General features: G+C 39.9%; 1 protein-coding gene across 1 annotated transcript in view; it reads right to left on the bottom strand.

The window, feature by feature from the left end:
• Positions 1-18,766, bottom strand: part of si:ch211-153b23.7 — a 61,004-nt gene extending 42,238 nt beyond the window's left edge. Inside the window, exon 1 of the mRNA XM_046030855.1 lies at positions 18,642-18,766. Within this exon, the coding sequence (XP_045886811.1) occupies positions 18,642-18,678 (37 nt within the window). The 5' untranslated portion in view covers positions 18,679-18,766. The remainder of the gene's footprint in view (positions 1-18,641) is intronic.
• Positions 18,767-26,549: the final 7,783 nt, after the last annotated feature.

The following is a 26,549-nucleotide window of genomic DNA, read 5'->3' as shown; positions in this document are numbered from 1 at the left end:
TATATATATATATATACACACACAAACACACACACATGTGTGTGTTGGGGGTAGGAAAAAAGGTCCAGAGTGAATAGTTTAGTGGTCTTCCTTTGTGCAAATGTGAAAGGTGTGATGCTGAGATCACCATGAACGAGACAGATGTGAAAGCAACAAGGTCACTCTCTTTGAGAGACACACACGACCTAACTGAATAAATAAAGAGCATAGAAAGCCGTGCTGTTCAGTGTGTGTAGAAAGCCTGCATATCTTTAACATGTAGTCATACGAACTGTAACACCCAAGTGAAAGATTTAAATAAAAAATAAAAAAAACAGTTTGGTTTAGTTTGGTTTGGTTTGGTTTAGGCATAAACATGACTTGGTTAAAGTTTGGGAAACATCATGGTTAAAATAACCATTAGATTAAGGTTTGAGGGGGTGGTCATGGATAAAAGAAACCAGCGTCAACTGTTGCTAGAGAAAGGGTTATGAGTGGTGTTGTAAAATACATGACAGGAAGAAAAGGAAAGTTATTGTCGCATTGTTATATTCTATTTATTTCTCTCTTTTGCATGAAGGCTACAATAGTACAGGTAAACTAAAGTAGTGAAGATTTATATGATACAAATAAAGATAATGACTGAATGTTTAGACTTTTGTACCTTCTGGTCTCAGATCTCCCACAACTGTTTAAAATAGAGAAACATATACATAAATCTCCAGAGTTGAGGACAATGAAAAACTCACTATAATCTTCTTTTTTCACAATCGATCCTCGTAAGAAGAACACAAGACAGGGAATGACCCTCTACCCTTCACTCTCTCTCTGTCTCTTTCGCTCAATGACACCAAGAGAGATGGAAGTGAGACTTTTTTATGCTGAGCACAGACCCATCCTATCGTAGATAAAAGGTGAGATTTCTGACTACCAATTACTTCAGACTGCCGAGAGGTCAAGCGTAGCGGCCAGGATCCGCCTGCTCTGTGCTGATGACCCCGGGAACACCAGTGGACTTAGCTGAACCTAAAACCCAAGGAGAGGTGCTCCGAATCGCTGGACTATGGCCTTGTTCATACTGGAGCAGAATTACCTGGGGACTACATGTGAATGCTGAATTTGGGCCAGAAATTCTGTCAAATTAATCATTTTCACTGCTAATCATCCTTCACATTGTTGACCTCTGTGTAGTAGTATTTATTGCTGCTCTTACTAGTCAGTTGTAGATCTGTATTTGATGCTCTGTTGATGCTTGTATGTTGTTCCTCAAATGTAAGTCATTTTGGATAAAAGCGTCCAAATGAGTAAATGTAAATGTAAATGGTGAAATACTGTATATTGGGAGTTTGCAATGAATGGTTTTACTGTACTTTTATTTAAAAACTTAAAAAGTTTAAGGTCTTGAATCGTACGTTTTCTATAGCTATCTGAGTGTATGACCTTCTCAAACAGTAGAATATACTTTACTTCTGAATGTAAATTAACAATATTAAGCAACCAATATAAAGCAGTTTAAGGGTATGATGTTGTTCTAATCAGTAATCAGAGTGTAAGTCTGTTTAAAAACAGTACACACTACTGTACATTTACTTAGATACAATATAAGGACACAAGGAACTATTTGTAACTATGAGACAGGAGATCAGTTAAAAAGCAGATGTGTAAGGTGTAGGTCACTCTGACTTTTCAGCCTACAATCAAAGAAAGGGTGAGAATGTCAGATCACCACTGGAGACCAGGAGGGAGAAGAGTCCGGGTGATGACCGGGCTGGGCCTGTGAAGGTGAGAGCCAAGTGCTCCGTTGTGGCAAAAAGCAAAGTGCAGCCTTTCAGAAAGGGCAGGGCATGCCCTTAAGGTATATGGATTCAGCTCCAGATGTAATGTGTTTGCTCTCTGATTACACTGTGCTTCCTTGTAGCACCCTGAGGGCACATTCACCGTCATGTCTGCAGCAGTTTAATCACACTGTGGAGCATTTACTTCTTTCGTTTAGTTCACTGTGACAGGTGACAACAATACCATTTGAACTTGGGCACAGCACTAATAACTAAAAACCACCTGCCAGAAAAGCTAGCACTAGGTCTTAACCCTGGAAGCAAAGGAGTGAAAACTAAATTTGAAAAGGACTTCTTTTTTCTTTTATTTTTTAGGCATTAAGTGAAGTTAACCTCTCATCTTTCTTTGTTTGTTCTTAGAATACTTGATGAAATACACCATGAATAGCACAGCAAATTTTATTTTTTGAGCTAAAGCAACATAATGTAGAATCAGGGTTGTCAAAGTAGAGCCCATTCTTTGAGTTTGGGAGTAGCTGTAACTAAAGACAAAAAGCTGAACAGCTCTAACTAGCTCAGTAACCAGCCAGCAGACCCTGATCATCCAGCCCATTCATCTTGTCATTGCTATTGGTCATCCTGGGCTGTATGATAGATGATGTGACAGAGACACAACAGGACTTACATCCTACCATTAATCACCAGGCTGGTATTTACACATCAGGAGAGCTGTTAACAAAAAGAGAGGAGGGGGGCGGGTGGGTTAGGTAACAAGAGCTTTTCCGAGTACTATTTGGCCTCTAAATGAGGCTTTCTTGTGTATGTTGATGAATGTTAATTTGCACACCTGTTCTATTCTTTTTAACACATACACAAACAATCACACACACACACCACCCATCTGGTTCTGACACTTGTGAAATCCCACTAAAAGACCACAGGGAAATATAGATCGAAAGGACTGAAAAGTCTTGCAGTGCACCAACATGAACTGCAGTGCTCCTAGTAGTGCTCATAAAGTTGTCACTTCACTGTCAAGCACATCTTACCATAAATACGATTTCCTTTGACGCAGAGGCATCTCAATTACTGGACATCTGTTATGCTTTATTATATTTTGCAGACCTTGGCAAAAATATAAGCAACATGGATCTCCTTTATATTTTCAGAGCTGTTTGACAATTTTACTTTTGTACATAAATGACAGCTGCCATTTGTGGCTTTCTTTATGGATCCAAATATTCCCTGAGACCCTGAGGCCAAATGTATTTAAATGTCAATGAATAAATGTCAGTGTGTGTGAGCGTGTGTGAGCGTGTGTGACTGTGGCCTGCCCACATGAACGTTTGAGGATAATATGCATATGTTTATCTTTACACAACACACCACAAACAACAAAAACTGTCAACTGCCAAGTATAATTTCATTTTGAGGCAGAGCATTTAATTTATTGATTAGATAAGAGCATTTTATCAAATAATGCTTTTGAAGTAAATTGCATTAAAAAAATAGTCCTTCTGTGTGGCTACTTTTGTAGATAACAGGTGAAGGGAGGATTAAAGAGAGTCTATATTTGTTTTGGTCTTTTGTATCTGGAATGATCTCCTGCTGCCTCAGTGGATATCATTACAAAATCGGTAATCAATGTGATTAGCTGATCAGTGGTCACACAGTGTAACTGGTTGACCAGTTTTACTGTTGGTATAATCAGATGACTTGTCATCACTCTTTTTCCCTCCAACTTGACTGTGGAATCATTATGCTGGTGTGCAGTTATCTTTGAACAAATCACAATATGGATTCATACCAGGAAAGTCCGCTAGTTCACTTGCTATAGTCCAGACCAAATACAATTGATTATTTTTGTTTGTTGGGGTTTGCTTTCACACTGCCCTTTTTGCAAGTGAACCAGAATTTGCAAACAAAACCACATGTGTGCTATAAGGTCATCAATTCATTGGACAGAAATTCTGGAGCAAGGGAAAATCAGGAAGCGCGAAAGTAGGCTAAATAATCATGGAGATGTTGCATATTTCAATTTTTGTTCTTTTACTGCTTTGGTGCAATTTGTAGAAACTTTGGCGCATCATATAATACGGTGTCATCTACATGATTTTGTAAGTAGCATTTTGCAAAGACGAAGACATGCTGCAAGACGTTCCGGTGGATAGAGCATACTGTTATGTGCGCTTACCATGCTATGCTGAGAGTGGCACTGCGCAAAAGACAGATCAGGTTTAAAGTTTGAATTCAGTGCGAGAGGCTAGGTTCATACAACCAGATTATTACATCAGAACTTAACACTGCTAACATTACTGCATACTACTATGTGTAGTGATATCACTAATGAGTCATGTTTAGCCATTTCATCACCCCTAAATACATAATTAAAATCTGACCCTGTCACACTCTGCCTAGGCACACAGTGCATTTGTCTACAGATTATTTATCAGTGTAAATAAAGACACAATCTACACTGACTACGAGAGCCTGTTAACTCCAAAAAGGGGCAGTGCTTTCTACAATTGGGTCTGATTGCGGTCGTTACATGCAGCCAGCTCTGTCATCTTTGCAAAAAAAAATAAAACAATGATGACACTCCATCTGTAATCTCACAAACAAGTCAAGTCTCATAAGTTTATCATACTATGAGAAACATCTGGTCTCCCTCCTGGACAGCAGGTTAGAAGGCAAGTCTGGCCAGAAAATAGATGGCTGCTTTCCAACCTGGGGGCTAATTAAAGGAGGTGACATTCAACCAACAATAGAGGGGATGGCAGCTGGGTTGATGGCTAACTTCTCTTAATCAAAGTGAAAAGGTGTTAATGCCTTGGGTTAGAAACTCATAATAGCCCTACTGGGGTATAATGAATCCAATATAAAAAAAAGAGGGAATCCAAAATACACCATTATTTCCTTATTTCTCCATTACTGAAGTTGCTCTCATTGTGAACAGGGGGAACAGTCTCCTACCATCTGCAGTGGCTGTCCTTGACTAAATGATTCTAAAACTATCTAAAAACCTGATTCCAAGAAGAGTAGTGCAAACTGCAGTAATTGGTTGCTGATGGTATTAAAGTACCTTTATTGCCTACATGAGCTGTGTGTATCGGCAACTGCTGCAGCTCCAACTGCTAACAGTGGGGGTGAGCGGGCCAAACCAACAGACCAAACTACAACAATTAACTTGTTTCACGTACCTCTCCCTTCTGCCTCATGCAGTATTTTTGCCTCACATCTATCCCTCTGCATCCTCCCACTGTTAAAAACTGTTGTCATGCCTCACAGGTTGAAAACCTCCATATTAAGACAGTCTGAATGGTATTGGCGTTGCTGATATTAGGTCAGCCAAGCTGTAAATATGGCCATCATGTTAATTTCATCACTTGACTGTGCTGGACATTGCAACTCTCTCCGTCGCCATCATTCCTGTCACATAAATTGGAAATTTCTTTGCCTTGCAAATAAATCCCTAGGATATGGAATCAAATCTCTATATCTGTATATTTCATAGTTATGCAATCATGTTACTGTACTGGAGGAAATTTGAGTTCCAGATAACTACCAAAAATTTATCAATTGTTCCTTGGCCTAAGGCCTACCTGTCAGCAGTATTTAATAAAAATCCTTTTATAATTTAATATGAGTAAAAACATAACCTCTGTGGCAGGGTTGATTAAATTATATCCACCAAAAAGTTTTTTTTTTCAAACTGATGTCTAAAGAATAATCAGCTTATTATAATATATCTTGAACAACGAACTGTATCAGCCAACTCTTAAAACAAAAGAAATCTCCAAGTAATGCAAAGTAAAGTGCGATATCTAAATGCAACAACCTGTTGTTACAAATCACACATTTACAACAGAGTTTAGTCTACTTTGCATCAACATACATGCTCAAGCAATTTGAATTGTTGTAAAATAGAAAAGCCATTTTCAAATGAGACATCAGGGCAACAGTTTACTGACAGCAGGCAACAATATATACAGTACAAAATACCAGGGTGCAGAGGGCGAGGCGAGTGGCACGCTGGTGTCAGTAACAAGCAGGTAAACAAAGTCTGTGGCAAACAAAACTGAGCAGGGTCTAGGCAACAGCAAAGAAGTCGAAAGGAGCAGGCAGGGGACCAGAAAACAGGCAGGGTAAGAGGCTGGACTGCTGAGGCAGAAAGTGGGAAGAACGGATTTACTGCAGTGGCAGGCTCTGGAAAGAGAGGGGAGTTAGTGGAAAGGTGACAAGCAGTGGGAAAGTTATGAATTATCAACTACTGTGACACAGACAGCATCAACTAGAACTGTTGTCTTCATGTCCTTAACCATGACTCGTAAACCCCACTCTCTAGCCTAGAGAACCAGACTTCCATTTGAGACTTTTTATGGCTTACTTATTACAGAGTACTATCTAATGTATGCAGATATGTGTTATCTGGTGAGGTAAGAACAGTCAGTGGCCAAAACAGAAGACTGGGCACATCAGAGCAGTGCTGTCATAAAGTAACTGTGCGTCAGGGATCAGTCAGCATCAGCTCACCATAAAATGCCATACTTGTCTGTAGGAATTAACATCAAATGTTGACCTACCAATCAAACGCAGACACGCACACTCACATCACGCACATGCAAACTTCTACCAGCTACTCCTGCAGTATCTATATATTTCTTTTATGTTCAGTTCGTCTCTCTGACAAAGGGGATTCTGGACACGGTCTGACTTTGATATCTATGATTCAAGAGGAGACCTGTCAGTCTTCGAAGCACTCTGAATTCTGACCCATTCTTCTATTGTTGAGTTCACTGAATGGCTTTGCCTTGAAAGCGACTCTCCCCACTCAGCTCATGTCTTTCCACATCCGTCACTGCCACAGCAGACAGGACACGGTCGACATCAAAGATAAAGGGTCACATCCTGAGGCCAGACACACAGCCTGAAATACACTGCATTCCTCAAACTTCTGCCAAACTTGTCAACGCATTTAAGAATAGTTATGAAAAAAAGTTAGGCGTGTTTGTTCGCATCAGATTTTCCAATTACAGATGAGAGACGACAACTTTATTGGTGCGCTCTGTTTCTCACCCCCTGCTCTCTGCCTGTTTGTCTTCATCTGTCTCTCTGTCTCCATTTCTATACCTCTCTACCTTTCACACTCTCTCACTCTCTCTCTCTCCCTGTCTTTCCTACAAAATCAATAATTTCTAATAGATTCAGGACATGATTGAGTATAGGCGTCAGTTTTCCAAAGGCTGGAAGAGAAGGGTATTAATCACTGAAAATGTCTTTTTATTATTTTGCACCATAGAGCCCTGTAGTGAGTAGTGAGCCTCCGGCACAGGCTAACTGAAGTGAGTCTGTGTTGTGTGTTGTGTTGTGTTGTGTTGTGTGTGTGTGTATGTTTATGAGTCTTAATACAAAATCATGTCAGAAACCCAACAGTGAAATATTAAAGACTTTGTCACACGCCTATTTCACTAAGTGATCAATAACTTAGTGAACTAATTCTTTGTAGCAAACATGGACCCGAAAGGTTTCTGAATCTATGGAGGTATTGTATTGTAGCATCATTGTTTCGTAAGGCCAGTTTTTTGAAATCAGTATCTGAATATTAGGAAGACTATTTCTCCAATGTCAATTAGGGGTGCAACAACTAATGCCGGAGCATCTGAAGAGGAGGCACGTAATGACTTGTCTCTGTGGATGATGAAGACTCGTCTCGGTAAGCTAGTTAGCAAGCTAGCTTCACATTAAAGCCGTGTTACTTCACATTATGAGCTGAAATGTTTTCTATACAGTTAGTCAATTTGATTGATTGTTAAAATAAAGGTGCTGTGAGTAGCACATAATTATGATACACAATGGCCGCGTTCACATTCCAGATGTGCCTTCAGTTTACAATCATAAATGGTGCATCGCTCGTGTTGCTGCCGAGTGCGCAAGATTAGACAACACTGGACAATTTCATACTTTCTAAAGAAGGGAAAACAGTTCTCCTGCCTGTGCTTGAGGCAGCGGCTAATCCGCCCCAAACTCCCTTAAAAAAAAAATCAAGGAGTTTTGTGAGTTGTCCCCACAGGGATCCATATTTCAACCCAGCTGGACACCTACAATATGTTTAGGCCGAAATCTAGTTTGCTGAATTAATTCAAAATTGACCTAGTAAAGTGATTTAAGTTTCAGATTGTGTTGTCAGTTTTCTCAACAGCATAATTTATAGCTGTCATGCCTCATTAGTGGCACATCGGAGAATTTAAGGCTTGGTGACTGAATGCTTCTTTATTTAATGCACCCTGGGCATTGTGGTTATCTTCTTCTTCACCCTTTTTATGTACACAGGCTTGTACTTTTGACTTTTTTTTGAGAACTAGATATTATTTATAAACACAATTGTTTTCTTAAATCTTTTGTACTGAAGATGTAACTGGCAGAGCTTCATGCCAATCTGAGCTGGAGAATAGCTCTGTCATTTAAATTTCCCTACATGCTTCTACAGCGCCTCCCTTAGTCGTTATTGCACAAGGCATTTCACCCTCAAGACATATTTTCCTGCTGTTTGAGTAACCCACAGCACACAACATTTCGAAGGGATATTTTGTCGACATTGACACCAGGGATCTAATTTTCAAACTAGTAAGCCAGAGAAACCAAAAAGTCAGCCACATTCCCCTCAGGGATTAGGGATTCAGCGTCTCACACAAGGACCCGACAGCAGCTTGAGCCTGGGCCCTTTGATTAAACAACAGTCTCTCACTGCTCCTGCCGCCACCCTGCCGCTGCTTTGAAAGGTACAGCTTGATCATGTAAAAGCTGCAACAAGGGTAGAGCAACCAAAATCGAGAACAACATCAGTGAACACACGCATGTCGACTTGCAATGTGTTAAAATGGAGATGTAGAAGTGTGAATTTAATCAGTCCGAAGGTGCATCAGCCTGCCTCTCCAGAAATTGGCATCATGCTTGGCCAGACCTCATGGCAGATGCGAAGTCAGAGGATGCTAACTGGCTCCTGCCAACAGTGCCCATTATCTGCTGGGCATGCATGCAGGGCACAAGGTTAAACTAACAGGCCTGCTTGTCCCAGATCACGTCTTGCTGACTAAACTAAACACAGGCGCAAACGGCTGACATGACACAAGTATTACATACTGTTTATGAAATTGATGAATTCCAGAAGAGGTTGTATTGGATGACAATCTGCATCAAAGTCAGAGAAACATGCAAATGGTATGCATGTATGCTCTAGACCTGTGCATGCATGAGAGAGAAAGACAGAGGGAGTTGCTGCTTGCATGTAAAACAACTCTATTAGCAAGCTGTCCTTGGATGGTCGAGGGAGCTCGATGAGATGTCTTTCTCCAGAGTTCTGCCTACCAACCTTCCCCTTTTCTTTCATTCCTCATTCAGGCAGCCCATGATGGCACGTAATGGAATACTTAACAGACTGTGAGAGCTTTTATTGTTTTCCCTGTCACCTCTCATGCATCCACTACCAGTCACTGCACAGTGCATGCAAGACTACTAGCAGTGATAAAGTGTTGCAAGCCCTCATTTCAGATGTCCATTTGACATTTTGCATTTCCCCTCCATTATTTTAATATTCAATCCCCACCTCATAATCCCATTACTGTCAAAGGCCTAGTTTGTGTCCCTCAGTGTCTCATGTTTTCATTTTTCTCTTTGACAATGAGACAGTAAAGTGAGAATCATTCTGGGCTTAGGAGGGAAGGGTGACGGTGAAGAGTAGCGGGGGGAGACAAGAACGGGGAGAGAAGATTGGACAAAAGAAGAAAGAGGAATGGGGCAGAGCGGAAGAGAGAGCAAGAAGAAAGAAGAACTGAAAGATGAGGGTTTTGGTTTGAAAGGAAGGTTGAGGAAAATAGAAGCAATCTGAAGGTTGAGAAATTTGAGGTGGAATTTTGAGGACAATAGTTGAGTAAGAAGTGAGAGGTGCAGGCAGGAGAGGTTCAGGTGTTACTAGTGATGCTGGGGGATAAATATGGGTCTGTGCCTGTTCATTAAATACTTCTCTCTTTCGGTGAAACCACTCATTTCTCTTCAGCCAATTGCAAAGGTTTATAGAGCCTCTTTTGTACTGCCGCTCCATGGTGCTCAAAGCATATTGTCAGATCCAAGCTTCACCTTCAGGTACTCTGCCGTCTTATTAGTTCACATAAGAACTCCTCTAATCTCTCACTCCCCTGCAGCTTGCACATGTTCAGCGCTACTTCATCATCATCCAAAGGACTACACAGAAAGAAGGCTAATAGCGTTGGAAATCTTCTCTTCTCATCAGCATAGCCGCCATAGGGCAGAGCACGCAGGAATGCAAACGTTTAACCTTGGAGCTGTCTTTAGTTAACATATTGCACCATTACCTCCTCACACTGCAGTATAATAAAAAGTAGATGATGCTACTTGGTGGGTGCACGCATGTGTGTGTTTAGATGTGTGGCTCCCAAATTTCAAACCTGGCTCTAATGACTCACTCTGCTATCAGCTTGTTTGCAGTAGAAAACATTTAACTTTAAAAGTGGAAATCTCTGGCGCACACACCCGACGCCACTGTGTTATCTTTAGCATTGCCTCTGAGACACTGCCTATTACAGTACCTTCAACCAATATAAACAGAGCACGTCCACACACACACACACACACACACACACACACACACACACACACGGCTGTTCAGAAGCACAGCCTAGGGCAGGGGAAGGGAAACAGACAGAAGCATGCTCTCATGAGAAACGAGCTATGTTATCTCTGTTATCTTCCTCCCCAGCTGGGCCCAGCAAGACACAATAATGTTGTCGCAACGATCGATGCATTTCCACAATTCGCAGAGCTGATGGAGTGGGTGTCAAACTCTGTAACTTATTTTTTTACATCCCACTCCCCAATTCACGCGCACACAAACACCTCCCTACGCATTCTCAGAGCTATTCAGTCAAAAGCCATTATCTGAGTTAAGAGGAAGGTCAAAAACATCAAAGGTCAAAGCAGCTAGTGTTTGTGTTGGGAGGAAACTTTATTATGTCATTATGCGGCTCGGCAGCTTTTATTTGCCAATGATGAAGCTTTTGTTGTGTCACAAAAACATATCTCATCCAGGAAGAAAGAAATATGTATTAAGACCTAAAGGTGTGTCTTGCATACCAAGTATCTCATGAAGTCCTGGTAATTTCTAAACATTTCTGTGTAGAGCTGTCGTAAATAGTTGATTAATCGACTGATTGACTGACCTTTAATAATCAATTAACTGTTTGAGTAATTGTTCAAGCAAAATACCGGACATAGTCTAATATTAGCTTCTCAGATGAGTAGATTTCCTGCTTTTCTTTGTCATATGATAATAAATTAAATATCTTTGGTCAGATAAAAGAACAATCTACTCCACTGCATTACTGTAAGCTTTAGGAAAGTGTGGTGGGCATTTTTGACTTTTTTCTTACATTGAGATTTCTGAGATTAAATGATGAATCAGGAAAATAATCAGCAGATTAGTAAATTATACTGAAAACAGTCATAAATTACTGCTCTATGTCTCTGTTCTTTATGTATTCCTGAAATTCAAGTAGGGTTGAGCTGAATAATTCAACATTGTTGTGTATTGTCTTTCAGTGGAATCTTATTGACAGTATGATTGATGACATATTGTGTATCATTGCACTTAACTAAACAAAATTAGTTGTGAAAACGTTATTAAACGAGTTAATGCAACTCGCAACTATTGTCATAGTCTTGCCAGCCTTCCTGTGGGAAATAATGATGTTGTATTGATGTAGTTAATTGGTGAGATCTGGGAATGGCTTTACATCGGTAAAAAGTCTGACGGGGGCAAGAAACATGGGCAATAATGAGCTCCCGTTTTACTCATTCTGTACACTTGTAAATAAAACCTGAAGAATACTTTAAGCTTAGCTATTTCTTTATATTTTACGCCTACATTCATTACCGTACCTAGACACATCCTGCAGTGACAGAAGACGGAAGTTCCTGCTACGGCTATCATGCTAAAATACTGCTTTCTCCACGTGCCCAAGTAGACGTTGCGTCAGACCCCACCCCACCCCTCCCAGTTGCAGTGAATGTTTTTCTCTCCAGACTGTTTTCTGTGTGATTTTAGCTCTTACAACCTCAGCAAAGACAAACAGGATCTTGTAATGAAAAAGAGAAACCTCAGGGATTCTCTATGACAGGTGATGTCAGGTTTGGTTTTCTGGTTTCACTGTGCACACGCGTTTGTGTGTGTGTGTGTCTGTGTCTGTGTGTGTGTGTGGACGAGTATGTGCTTTGGACCCTAACAGAATGGTGGAGACATGGGACTCTGCTGTTTCCTGCTGTTTATGAGTTTCATGATTAAAGGCCTGTGGCAGTGAAGGCTCTTTTAATCTCTGTCTGTTTGGTGCTGGATGGTTTTCTCTAGAGCTTCCTCTCTCCCTCGTCCAACATGAGCCTGGACAAAAGTCTCTTTTAACCAGCCGAAATCAGAATCCTACTCCATCCCAAAAGACAGCATCTTTTAAAGTCCCATTTGCAAGACAAACACTATGAGAAATATGATATTATGAATATGAAATAGTATAAGGATTCTTTATGTAGTATAATATCAGATGTAACTATTGACGACAGAGTGTAGAGTGGGGAAATAGAAAGATACCTCAGTGCAGAGAGGAGGAGAAATAAATTGAATTAGGAAACTGTAGTTAAAGAACGAAGTCTTCCACTTAGATAATTGAATTTCCCAGAAACTCTCTCTCTATCCCAAGTGGAGAATAAAAAGAATCCTGTGATTAAGTTGAAGGTGAGTGTGGAAGAATGGAAAATAAATTCTGTAATTAGCGAGCGCATTAGATTTAATTTGCATGGTGCTACGCACTATTCCTATGTTTCCTAAAGCGAAGCTGTGGGTTAATTTAGACAAACATCTGTAATCACTGCCATGGAAGCATCTGGCTTCTTTTAAAATAAAAAGGACCCAACCTTAAACAATGAGTAAAAGCCTGTATCTTTCCATCCATTCTGTAAGATCTAAACACTGTAAATGGTAAATACAAATAAAGAAGGCACTATTGCAAGAGGCTGTAGATGCATCATAGGTTTCACACTGCCTTAAAGAAAAAGAAAAACATCTGAGACCAAGCCCATGACTGTTATTTAGGGGTTTAGCACTGTTTGGGAAGACATGTATTCATCAATTGAAGATGTGCAGATAGAAATAACCTCAAGGTAAACAGTGATTATACTGCACAGGGTGGTGACGCCCGTATCTGCAGGATGACCTCAGTTGTCAATGCCGTTACAAATGACCATTTCAAAAAACGATTTATAAAACAGCTTTCTGATCTGAGCAACTCATTCACTAACCAATGTTTCCTGTAGCATTTTATAGTGGAGGCGCCACGCCTGAAATAAAGAGCACCCAATTTATTACATTTTCATGAAAACAAGCTGTAGTCCAACATCACATAGAAAATGCCACATGTTTAATGAGTGAGACAAATGTTTAAACCGTCATCTAGTAACTACACTGATATTGAGATGAGCTGCATCAGGATCTGTCGTATCAATCATACGTTTCAGAAAACAGGCTGACCTGAACTTGCATTGAGTTGAAGCTAGTTCAAAGTCAGTTTAAAGTTCATACAGCTGGACGGTCATGCCAAATCAATTGACATTGACACGTGGTAGGAGACAGGAAATGAACAATCTCCAGTGTCAAAAAAGTGCTTTGTTGGTTCAATCCAACACTCGCCTACCCTGTAAGTTGCAGACAACAGTCATTATTCACACAGCCACATGAGATCCTTGTCAGGTAAACATAGGTGGTTTTAAATGATCTATGCTGTTGTTGTTTTTTGCAATATGGACAGTCTTGATGGTTGAGTAAATATTGAAATAGATATTTTTTCTATGAGTCACACATTCTGTGTTATTTTCGTTTCTTCAAGTCAAAGACAACAGGTAAGGAGAAGTCCACACTGTCTGTTCACGCCTGCACATTTCTAAACCCACTATGGACTTTTTGTCTTTGATTAAGCTGCCAAGATGCTGAAAGCAAAGCTATTGGGTACTGCCTGCAGGGAGAACAGAACAGAGATAATGTGATAGATCTTGGTCTCTGAGGTGTTGAGGCTTCTCAGTGTTTTTTTTCTTGCCAATTCTATGTCTCACAAATGCATTTAAGTACATCTACACCTCATGAAATATGTCGGCTTTTTGGATCCCGGCCGCTGCGTGTGATGGTAAACAAAACATAGGCTTGTGTTTTTATATAACCAGCTAAATTTTGTTGGAAATATGTCACCTATTTGCAATACACTGCTAATAAGCAAAGTCTGATCCAATTATCGGCACAGCAGCGTACACAGCTATGTTGACAGGAAGAAAACAGCACTTACAAAGCCTCCTCTGTCTGTAACACAAACACACACACAACACAAACAGGCAAACACTGGAGAGCAGAGAAACACTCCAACACTGGAAAAATCTGTATAAAACTCCTGTATTGAATATTAGTGAGTTTTTGCACCTGCTGCTTGTTTGCTCTGTTCCTCTTGTAATTAGCAGCTACACTGTATCGCCACAGTGATGAAGCCTTAGTTCCCTGTCTGTGCACACTGCTGTATCTCTAAGAAAAATAATTTTGTAGTTTGTTTTGAGTTTATGATTTTCTACCACAATAAAGGAATTATCTAGGAAGCATATAGGCATCAGTATTTTCTTCAATACTATTTAAAAAATTACACTCTAAGGTTTGAGTCGGTGTTGATCAGATTACATTCACACTCAACAGAGTTTGCACGGAACTGTGCTGACATCATCACCAACATCGCCCTTTTAGATCGGACACAAGCTTTATTTCTAGGGCTGCAACCAACTTGTATACAATTATTATCTTGATTAATCATTTAGTGCACAAAAAGCAGTCAAACATTCCCGTTATAATTCCTCACAGCACAAGGTGATGTATTCAGACTGCTTCCTTTATTTGACAAACAGTCCAAACACTAAATATGGTCAGTTTATTATCACATATAGGGCAGTATGAAATCCATTTTAATTATTTTTCTGAATTCTGTTTTACAATTTAAGCACATTTTGTCATCAGAAAGAGTATGTAACCATGTGGTGGATTAATACAATTTCAACAACTCAGTAAGAAAATATTAAATGTGTAATGAATACCACTGAATTTGATGTATCAAACCAAATGTGCATATAGAATTTTCAAATGTAGGTGAAATTATTTATGGGGACAGTTCATTGCAGTTGCAATACTTGTACTGTGAATTGTCCCTTATAAGTTCTTACTTGATTACTGACAGCGTCAATATGCTGCTATTTGACGTGGCTTTTTATTACTGAATATCTGATTCCGCACAAACAGCCACGACATTTCAGTTTGTTGAAGTGGTGAGCTCTAGCTAGCTAGCTCACTTTGATATGACGGTGTGTGTCTGCCCTCGGTGAAACACCGACAGAGAGCAGAGGAGAGAAGCAGGAAGCTGGTAAATTAAACGTAAATGAAAACAAAACACACAGTTTTTCTGTTTATTTCGCTTAAGTGCTGTGAAAAAGTTGCTTATAATGCTAGGGAAAACCCAGATTTTTATAAATTGCAACCACATCTTAGCACACCTTACCTTAGCACATGTCTTATATATCTTATCATATAACACCTCTAACCCCTAACCTCTAATATGCACTTCCTGTGCCCTTCTTCTATCCCCTTACAATTCTTTTGTACAACTCTTCTTTCCCTAGGTATTTCCCCCATTGATCCCATACGTGCTATTAGCTCTTATTTATTGCTGCTCTTACTAGTATGTATTGTCAGTTGTAGATCTCGTGCTGTATTGATCCTTTGTTGATGCTTGTATGTTTTTCCTCAAATGTAAGTTGCTTTGGATAAAAGCGTCTGCTAAATGAGTAAATGTAAATGAAAATGTAGCAGATGCCATGTTTAACAGCTTATTATTAAATTCCGCGATTCCATTGGCGTTTAACGCATCGAGGAAATCATAGGGTCGCTCGTATATAACCAAGAAAAGCAACATATCCTCACACTGAGTGAGCTGCAACCAGAGAGGGGGTGGCATTTTTCCTTAAAAATTACTGAAACAATTAAAGGTGTGGTATGTGATTCTGAAACATTAGCTAAGTTGTGGCTTAGCAAACAGTCACTACAGTTGCTGCTGCAAAGCTAATATGCAGAGAGGACAAGACTGTCCCAGAGCTAGAACACCAGCTCCAGACAGCGATACTTCCAACTTTCCTGCAACTATAGTTAACATAACATGTAACAGTATATGTTTGCAAACTAGACAGTAAGCTGAATGTCCATGGACAAGTAATTTAACGTTACCTGTCATAAATCATGCCTGGAACGGCTGGAAAAGTGTTGTGTGGCTCAGTCCTAGCCACTTTGTTTGTTTTTCCCATTTACAGAGCCATGCACGGGATTGTCTTCAGCACTCACAGAACTGACAGCTAGCAAAACAATACGGATACTCAATTTGACAAAAGACTTGTGTTTTTAATTCAAACTAAGGAGTCCAAGGTATCCTGTTAAAGTACTCAAAGCCATTAGACAGGTTCTTTTGGACAAAACTGATGAAGGAAAATACTGCAATGTAAAGTAAATGACTCTAAACTGAACTCTAAAATGGACCCTTTTGCATTGTTGGCATTAAAATGTTTCTTGGCAGCCATAAAATGTTTCTCTAACTTGACAGAAGCCAACAGGGATGATAGGCAGACGACTGTTTGTACAGATGAGCCACTGACTCAGCTCACTAATTGAGTTTTTTCTCTGCTTTATTCGCATAAATGAGCTGTCAGCTGGCAACTGGCTGCCAGGGATGAGTATATGTATGACATAGGTATTTGCTTGATTATAATTATTGGTCTGAATCAAATACATTGCTATATTAAAAGCATTTCTTTGCCTCCTGAGATCCAAACTGCTCTGGCGACAGTGACTTTGAATCACTAAAAAAGAAGAATTGGATTAACAGCTATTAAAGAGTGAAACACTGGCCAAAAAGCAACGTCAACCAACTGTGAGTTATTTAGCACACACTATTTGGATTGTTTAAAGAACATTGGCTTCGATGTTACAGCAGTGAGTAATTATTACATAAAAGTAATGGTTTTTTTTCTAGCAAATGTTAATCTAACATAAGAAGAGGAGAATTGGAATAAGTGATGTCTGCTTAGAAGTAGACAAATAAATAAAAGAAAGGTTACATAATATAGAATAGAAAAACACACCTTTTAAAACAATGCACACTTGCTTTATAATTTGCACGCACTTAGACAAAAGCATATGTTGCAGTGTCATGGAGGGATGCTGCTGAGGAACGCCAGTGAGGAGGAATTCATAAATGAATAAATAAACACTTTGACACTGTTGACTTATTCATGCTGAGCTTTCAGTCGCTGAAATATACTCTGGGTTTTCACATGCCACTGAGAATCCTTGAAAGCCAAATGTGCAAATCAAATAGCTCCATAAAAAATGAATCTCTGTCTCCTTCTCTTTCTCCAAGAATAACACTGTGTGTAAGTCTGTTGTCTGATTAAAGAATATACACAATACAGCCAGCTCTCTTCCATCACGAGCAGGTCATTATAATTTGTTTTCAACTACCCTAAAACAATAATTACCCATTCTAATGAGTCAGGGTGAACATATAAACAGGCATTGTTTATAATGTCATGCATTCCACTTCAGTGATTTATATAAAATAAAAACATGCATATTACAATTAGCCTAGGGAAAAGCATTTTCACATTTGACATATTTTTCAGGGCTTAACCACAGCCGCCCACTATAAGAAATATCAATAAGAACAAGGAGAAATTACCACAGAAATCTTGTTGGAAAAGAAGAGTCGTAAAAAATGCCTCATTATTGTTAAGAAACAGTGCAGTTTGGTCTGCGTATGTTCTTCCAATCTCACAACAGTCCTAATTAATCAGAAGGGGAAAAGATACATTTTTGGTTTGCTCCTTTTCCCCAGCAGCCTCCTAGCCTGGCATCCCCTCTGAGTTAATTTTTGACTTCCAAAGGGTGTTATCAACAGGCGCAGGCCAAAATGCCTCTGGACGAACAGAGCGCAACAAAATGTGTGATGTAGCATAGTTGGATTTGGTCAATTTAATTTACCAAATCCTGAAAGGTTGGAAGGACGCCAAACCATCTTTCTTATATGAAAGCTTTAGGTGCAGATATTTGTTCTTCAGTCCAGTTTGTTTAATACTGATGTGATAGTGGATTTAAGGCTGTCGCGGTAAAGTAATTTCCAACGCGGCAATATGTAAGGACTCAACAACGTGGTATTATCGTATCTTTCATCAATGAAGTAATTTGGTGCCATATAGCAGAGTAAGAGTGTCTGTCACCTCACTGCGAGCCGCTAACAGCAGCTTTATGGTCGGAGCAAGCTAGCTGCTGGGTGCTAGTCAACAACATTGCCAAGCAAACTCCTTTTTGTAGTTTGACCGTGTCTTTTTCACACGTAGCTATATCATTACCTTCAGGGCACATATATCAAGTCAATTTACATAGAAAGCAACACACACGCGTGCCACAGTGCGGCGTCGAATGGCTGTCCGCAACTAACCACTGCGCTGTGGTAACATTATAACTAAATTTCAACAGAAAGCAATATGAAAAACAGCTGCAGGCATCCTACACACTACGCTCGTTAGTTAGTGAGCTTCAAATGAGGCTTACTGTTCAGTTTCTCTCGACTGTCCCTCAGGATTACAGCGTTAGTCCAACATTGCCAAGCCCTCTAGCCACATTATCCCCGCAAATTTGCTAACGCCAAGTTAGCTAACCTTTAAAATAAACAGTAAAACAACACAATACATGGCAACACTTACAGCTTCCAAGTTTGAAGTCGGGTCTCGTACAGCCCATGGCGAACAATCCTTGAACCGTTACAGAGCTCGTTACGGTTATGAAACTTTAGAAGCACTCATTTATTAATTTAACACGCCTGAAGTGTAAAGTATGAACACTGCAGTTGTTGCGTTGATTGCCGTCCTCCGCGGTAGGCTTGACCAATAGCGCGGTATTTCAATTTTGCAGTTATCATGACAGCCCTAAATGGATTCAACAGAAACAGTTTCATATCAGCGGCAGCCATCTTGGTTGTTTATGAAAATGTCTCAACAGCCAATAAGATTGTGCTCGTCTGTACAGTGATCGCATAAAACCTGTCCCTTTTAGATAAACTGTTGTGATTGGCCCAACCAGATCAAGGCCAGGTGGAAATGTGTCCGAATGGGAGGGGGGCCAGACGTATCTGCCAGAGCACTTAAAGCTTGAGCTTACAGATTTGTCAGGTTCCAAGGCTACCAGCTTCATTTAAAGCAATGAGCTCTTTTTCCTATTTGTGTCAGATAAACTCTCAGTAGATTGGTTTCAGTCAGTAACTTGCCTGAAGGTCTGTGTGCATTCAACAACATACTCATTGTTGCCATGTACACTTAAATTATGCATAAGCGTTACATATTCTGTAGTGCTGGGCAACGATTAAAAATTTTAATCGCATGATTTTCTGCAATTAATTGCTATTAATCTCATTGTTATGCGCAAAATTGAATAATGAATTCTAAAGTAGTGTATTGTGCACTTTTAATTTTAATGTACCGCTATATACACAAAAGTGCAATAACATATGGTTTGCAAACACTTTAAACAAATAAGGTGCTTTTTACCAGCAATATTCCCTTACACAGTAGCAATAAAATATTTCTTGTAAATCTCAACTTAAACGTTATTTTAATCAAATCAAATATACAATCAAGGCTATTTGCCTCTGCCAGGGCATTACCTTTTATCTAGCTTGTTAAAACAAGTCACCATCAGAGTCCAGAGCCACGATCATAACAGGCACCTTCTGAGCCACAGGTTAACATATATAAATGTGTTTTCTTGTTTTTTTTCTGAACAGGTATCAGCTGAAACATTTTGAGTTGAAGTGGTCAAGCAGAAGGCGTTACGACAAGCGGCCGCGTTCCTGGGAAACTGTCGTGATGTGCTCCAGTGTTTGTGAGAAGGCGAATAAGCTAGCTGCACCTAAATTTGGAGTGCAAACGTACTCAAGCCTTCATGGTAACTGAAATGGACTGGTGCGAGCTGACAGGCTGGTAAGCGATTTTATCCTGTCATTTTCTCTCTTTACAAAGACAAGTGTTGCAGTAAGAGAGTCCTACCTGAAGAGAGGCTGTGAAGTCTTCATGTTACACGAGACGAGAACCGCATACAACATTATTTATCCAATTGGGTGAGACTTGATGAATTTAGCGCAAGGATACACATGAGACAATGTCCGGTTTTCAAAACAAGGTGTATGGAAATAAGAATAATTGGATCATATTCACAGAAAGTATAAAACATATTTTGTGTATATTAAATAAAATGTTTCTGTTTTCTATTCTTTGATTTAGGGGTGCTGGAAAAACATTAAATAAATTTGTTGACTTTTGTTGCTGTTTCATCAGCATTATGCGACGCGCAGCACAAATCATTGGAAGAGAGACTGATCCTCGCTGTTTGTCAGTTTCCAGAATCGATTACCGTGATTACCGTTATTCGCATTGCAGAGCACCCCCACAAAACTAGATGAAGGCCTATCAAGTAAAGTTATGTAGCCTTCATTTAACAATTTAAGTTAAATAGGCTACAGCTGTATAGTGCACAGAAGCAGTTGCGGTGGTTACTATCCATAGAGCGCCTGCTGTTTAGTCGTGGAGCGCAGTCTTCTCCCACATGCTGCATCCAAGTCTGCCCAAGCCTCCCTTCACTGCTTGTTTGGGTAGGTGATTTGCTGGCTGATCAACAGCCTGCCCCTCCTGTGACCCATGGTTTGACTGTATGTGTATTCAGAGCCAGTGAGCAAAAGACTTTCAAAATAATAATAATAAAAACTGTGTTAACATGAGATAAAATAATTGTATTAATTAATTAATTAACGTGTTAACGCGGTAATGACCCATTAACTTGTCCAGCACTAATATTCTCATCTGAGATGTCAGATATGCAACTCAAGGCAAAGGAAAGCAAGACTGGACTGCCCTCAACCAGCACAAAACATCTCGTGGTGCAAAGTTCAGTGGCTGGCAACTTTTGAAGGAAGTCAGTAACCGATATACTCAGAGAGTTAGGGAGACAAAGGCCTGCTATTTTAATCCAAAATTTGCATCCTGTAGCAATAAATCCAAGAAGTTCTGGGACACCTTAAAATCAATAGAGAATAAGACCACCTCCCTACTGCTCTGAAGTTTGGTAACACTATCAATACTGATAAAACCATGAAAATAGAGAATCATAATAAACATTTTGCTGAGGCTGGCTACGCCTTCCATCTGACTACTCCCCCTTTGGACAACTGCTCCACAGCTCCAGCAACCTTGTGCACAAGCTGGCCTTCTTTCCCATTCAGTCAGCTGATGTGTTGAACAAGTTGCACAGTCTTTGCCACTACAAATCAGCTGAGATAGATAATCCGGACCCTTATTTTTGTAATCTGTCTGCAAACATTATTGCAAGTCCCATTACCAGCCTGTTTACCAGCTCATCTTTGTCTCGCCACTTATCATATCATCATTTATTTTATCTTTTATTATTCTGTGCAGATGGGCTTAAGCTTTCTTGCACATATGCTAAAGTGTCATTTGCATAGACATGAAATTTTCATACTAAGGATTGCTCTTTACTGTAGTATCAGTGTTAATGTAATTGCCACTTTAATACTAGTTGACCTCTCTATACCACATGAATATGAACGCCAGCCGCATAGCAACATTATTTTCAAGGTCATCATGGGAACAATGTAAAAAACACCAAAACAACTACTGCATCAAAAGGATGATGGTGCTACTCAGCTACACATGCAATCTGAAAATAAAGAAGTTGTAGAAGCACCCAAACACAGAGCAGTCGCTTCCACTAAAAACAAACAGACACGCAAAATTATGAAAAAAACATAAAGTGGGAGAACTCAACACAAACTACTGTCTTCAAAAACTGAACAAACTGTTATCACTTTTTATCTCAACAAGGAACCGTCTCCAAAGGAAACAAAAGTGCTTCCAAATCTCTGCTTCCAGCTGCTTTATTTTTAATTGCTGGGTCGTGTAAATAGTCAGACTCTTGCAGAGGAGTGTGAATAGTGATGAATAGGAAACAGGTTCATGTAATGTTTCATTAGGGAGAAGCACCTTCAGGTCACAACTGGCAGAAACTGGGAGCCAGTCGGGGAGATGAATGGTCAGTAGAATATTTTGTGAGCAGAATATTCAATAGTGTTATTAGGTAAAACAATAAACATTAAAATCATGTTTCAGCAATGCAAATGCATGCACTAAAGTTTTCACATATGCCATTGGTAATACACAGCAGACGGAATTTTCGCAACATATTGGTTGGCAGCCTCAAAATCTGTGTCTAGCAAGTGTCAGCAAGGAATTTAGGTGCATTTATCATTTACATTTGAATGTACTGCCTCTGGCAAAAAAAAGTGACTAGTGGTGCCTTTGCTCAAATTGCTATCCAATGGCAACAGAAACTGAATCATTCTGCCACAATAAATTTCAGCGTGGGCAGTTTTTGTTGATGCCACCAATGCCAACCTGAGAGAGCCCATGTGTGTGTTACTATGCATAACATTTTACTCCTCACTTGGACTTGAGCTGTGCAGAAGACTATGTTCAGGATCCTGAAGATAAACTGGAAAAGTTCAGATTGCACATGACCATTGAGTGTCAATTTTTGTCACCTAATGCTATGTGGCAACAATAGCAGGCAGAACAATTTGAAGCCAACAAAAAAACATGAGTAGTAAGTTTGCAGGTTTTTTGTGAAACTTATACTACAGTGCAGTTGCTTTTTGTTGTTATACGGAAGCCTGCTGGGTGGGTGTGCAATGCATCCTGGTACATATAGGCACTGTCGGCACAGGCCTGAAATCAGGAGAACTCAGCTTTCTTGCTCAACATAGCATGCACTGAGGAATTTATTCTGTTGAATACATCAACATTAACTAGACATCCACATAAAGCATGGCAAAATGTCCCTTTAAATAATTTAGAAGTTATGTTATTGTACAGGAGTGGACTTTTCTACATGTCAACTGTAGGTCTGCCCATTAAACAAGAATCATTTTAATCACCTTTTGTTTAGCTGCGACATTGTACGTAGACACAGAGCAATGCAATGCAACAGCATGGCTAGGTTTCCACTTTTACAAACTGAGTCTCTAAAATAATCTAACCATAAAACTAACTGTGATGGAAACATAGAAGGATGATGAAAACGGAGGGCAGTGCAGGGCAGCGCAAATTGTTTCTATTTGCTCCTCCGACGCTCTCAGTTCCACTTCCTGAATAAACTGAGCCAGACACTAGTACAATCTACTTTGATGGACTCTTCCGCTGACATAGCTGTTAGCAGCAGGCAGGAGATCCTTTGTATTGCCCTAGAATATTATAATTGAACTATGACCAGGATGCACACTTTTTATATCTTTGACTTGCGTGGAAATCTGATGTTTTCACATTACAGACGATGAACAAAACAACCCTGGCCTGTACTGTAGCTGGGCAGAGGAGTGAATAATATATTTCTCAAAATCATAGGTAAGGTGTATCAAAGAAAAACATAAGTTATAAAGTTGAGAATTTAAAAAAACAACAAAAAATATTTGGGCTATGGATAAGAAAATAGCAATATCAACAGTATCAAAAGCTACACTTGTGCTGAGCAGTAATAGTACACGAGTTTGTTTCAAATCAGATTGGAATTGCAATTTTCGTGTTGGGTTCCTGTAACAAAGCTATAAATCTCCCAACTAATTTGGAAAAAAGACGAACTGTTAAAATGCTGTTAATTCTGAAGGATGGTTCTGTATTAGTAAACCAGTGGTCTTATCTTTAACTAGAGAAATTGAGATGCAAAATGTCACCTGTGTCCAAAATTGGTATCGCAATTACAACATTTCTAAAAAGTCACACTTGTCATTATCTCAGATCTGCTATGAAGACAGCTTAATTCAACGGCTAAATCGATCAAAAACACAGTGTAAAGACAGCATTGACAGCAATGTTTACCACAGTTCCTCCCATGCAAAAGCTCTGCAGACACATGGAATTTAGAAAACCTTTGTAAACAACTGGCCCTGCAATTTCCTGTCAGCAAGAAATCAAATTACCACCTTCAAGCACCTTCAAACCTTTCACATTCAGCTGCCATTTTGTACACCTCGTGGGCCCTCACAAGGCAGACTGAAGAAGAAAGCTCCACATTTTGCCAACACAGAGCACTACTTAAAAAAAAAGACAAGACTAAAAAAAGTCCAGCAGTCAGCGTATTCTGATGATCAGAGGCGTGTGTGTTGCCACTGATGTGAATGTTAAAGAACGTCTTACAAAGCTTCGGCATGCATATGGGACTGTAGGAGTTTAAGTTGGCTTGGGAAGAATAATTAATAGGAGAGCAAACAAGAGCAGCTCAGTGCTGGCCCTCTCGTTCTGCTCCATTAGAGGGAGAGGGCATCATTGGCCTAATGTGCCCAGAACCAGCTGTAGAAGAAGAAAGAGCTGTCTGGAGTCCAAGTGGACACACTAATGAGCTGCTTTTAAAGGCACAGCTCTGCAACTGGCCAACAGGCTGAAGCTCGAGGGAATAACACACACACACATGTAAACACACACAGGCACAAACACACATGTACGAGCACATACACGCAAAATGGTCAACTTGTTACCCTACACTAGGGCTGCCTCCTCAGCTAATGAGAGGAGAAGAGACAGGATGCGAGGACAGGAGGATAATTGTGTGAGTGGAGTGAAAATAATAGAAACAGAATAGAAAACATGACGCAGGAAAAGTAAAAAAGCGGGTAATGGCTGCTGGATTGGAACAGATGATAGTACACTTCCTCCCGCCTCCTCACCCCACCAAAAAATATCACAATGTGATGGCACAGCAGACTACATGACTCTGTGATACGCTGCACATTTGTCTCACCCTCCCTGGTGACCGACTTACATTATTCTGCTGGGAGCTGCTGCTGATAATGATGGGAGAATGAGAATGTTCTAAAAATCAAGGACACTCACAGAGAAGCACTCACGCACACAAACAAACACGCCCTCCAACATGCACCGACATATACACCCACCCACACATTCAAGGGCAAAGTGATCTATTGCAAATGGCATTGCTTTATAAGCCAAGACCTCCACGGTCTCAACAATCCCTTTAAGCTGCTCTCTCGGTGGAAAACCAAAATTTTCTACAGAGTTACAGCATGGGTCAATTGTCATGTATGCTTCACCCCAAACTCCCAACAAACTCTCATGTATTTGTTCAATACTAATAGACATTTTAAGCAATATTTGTCCATCAGCTGCACTAGTGATATTTTATAAATTAACTGGCATTATTTGGCTTCTGGTTTCTGAACATACTTGCCAATCTGCATGATTTTTCTGGGAGACTCACATTTTTCATTGACGTTTCCCCACCCAGGGTTACAATTTTCTTGTATTTCTCTCGATTTATGACAAACTTTATTTCCTTTTCATTATCATAACCTGTTTCTGGCACTGTACAGCGTGTATAAGTATACTCAAAGTCTACTCTGCTCTAGTTTCCACCCGGGCAACAATACAGCTACACCAGATGTCATTTCCTGGCATGCATGAGGAGCAAGTATTGTTCTGATCCAAATACATAGTTTAGACAGCAATTTAGACACACTCTGCCCACTTTATCCCAAATACTAGAGCTATACGCTACGTCCACTGTCCAAGCCTACTGGAAGTGCCGCCATCTCTGATCAACAGATGCATAACTTTCCCATAGTGATTTCTAAAAGCCTGCTAATGTGCAACATACATCAAGAACCCTGTGTTTGGTAAAAGTTTTGCCTTTAAGTGTAATAGTTTGAACAGTCAATGGAGTATATTGATAAGATCTTACTGCACTGTTTCATTTACCCAGTTGTTTTCATGGGCTTTCCACATTGTCCTCTTCTTTCTTGTCGTAGTTGTCTATTCCTTCATTTGTTTCTCTCTTTTTTCTTTTCCTTTTTTTTTTTTTTTTTTTTTTTTTTACAATTAATCTTGTCAATTCTGTAGTCTGGTTCCAGCAATTTGGTATTGGTTCATCTGTCCCTGGTTTTGTCCTAAAATTTGTTTTACAACAGGAATAGGGTTTATAAGTTTTGGTGGGTAGCAGCTTAAGAAAAAACATAACATGGATTGCATATAACAAGTACAAATAGAAGATACCAGAGACAACAAACTGCAACATAACAAATCATGATGTACAGATTTAAAGGAAATCAAACACAACAAAAATGCCCTGTTGTAAGAAACCAATCCAACTAGGGCTGTCCCCGACTCAGATTCGTCAAGTGCTGCCTATAGTCGACTGATAGTCGAATCATGTGTTTTTGTGACATGTCATGTGCACGCCGATTGCGAGCTGAAGTGGAAGGGAAAGTGGGGGGAGGGGGGACAGGATAACACACGGTAGCTCTGCTTTAATCTTGAGAAGCTGCAGAGCTGCAGTCTCCATTCATTCAACTTACTTTGTATATTTCCAGCTAAACTGATACTTATTGTTGAACATTTTCTCTGTCTCTCTCTCTCTGTCTCTGTCTCTCTCTCTCTCTCTCCTGCCATTCACCAGTCAGAGTTTTGCGTGCATTCCGTGCTGCCGACAACTGCATGCACGTCGAGGTTCCTCGTCGGTCTATTTCAAGTAGCCGGCTGTTT

Source organism: Micropterus dolomieu, linkage group LG19, assembly GCF_021292245.1.
Source record: "Micropterus dolomieu isolate WLL.071019.BEF.003 ecotype Adirondacks linkage group LG19, ASM2129224v1, whole genome shotgun sequence".
Lineage (NCBI taxonomy): Eukaryota > Metazoa > Chordata > Actinopteri > Centrarchiformes > Centrarchidae > Micropterus > Micropterus dolomieu.
The sequence above is the reverse complement of the archived record's forward strand: the minus strand, read 5'-3'. Positions and strand labels throughout refer to the sequence as shown.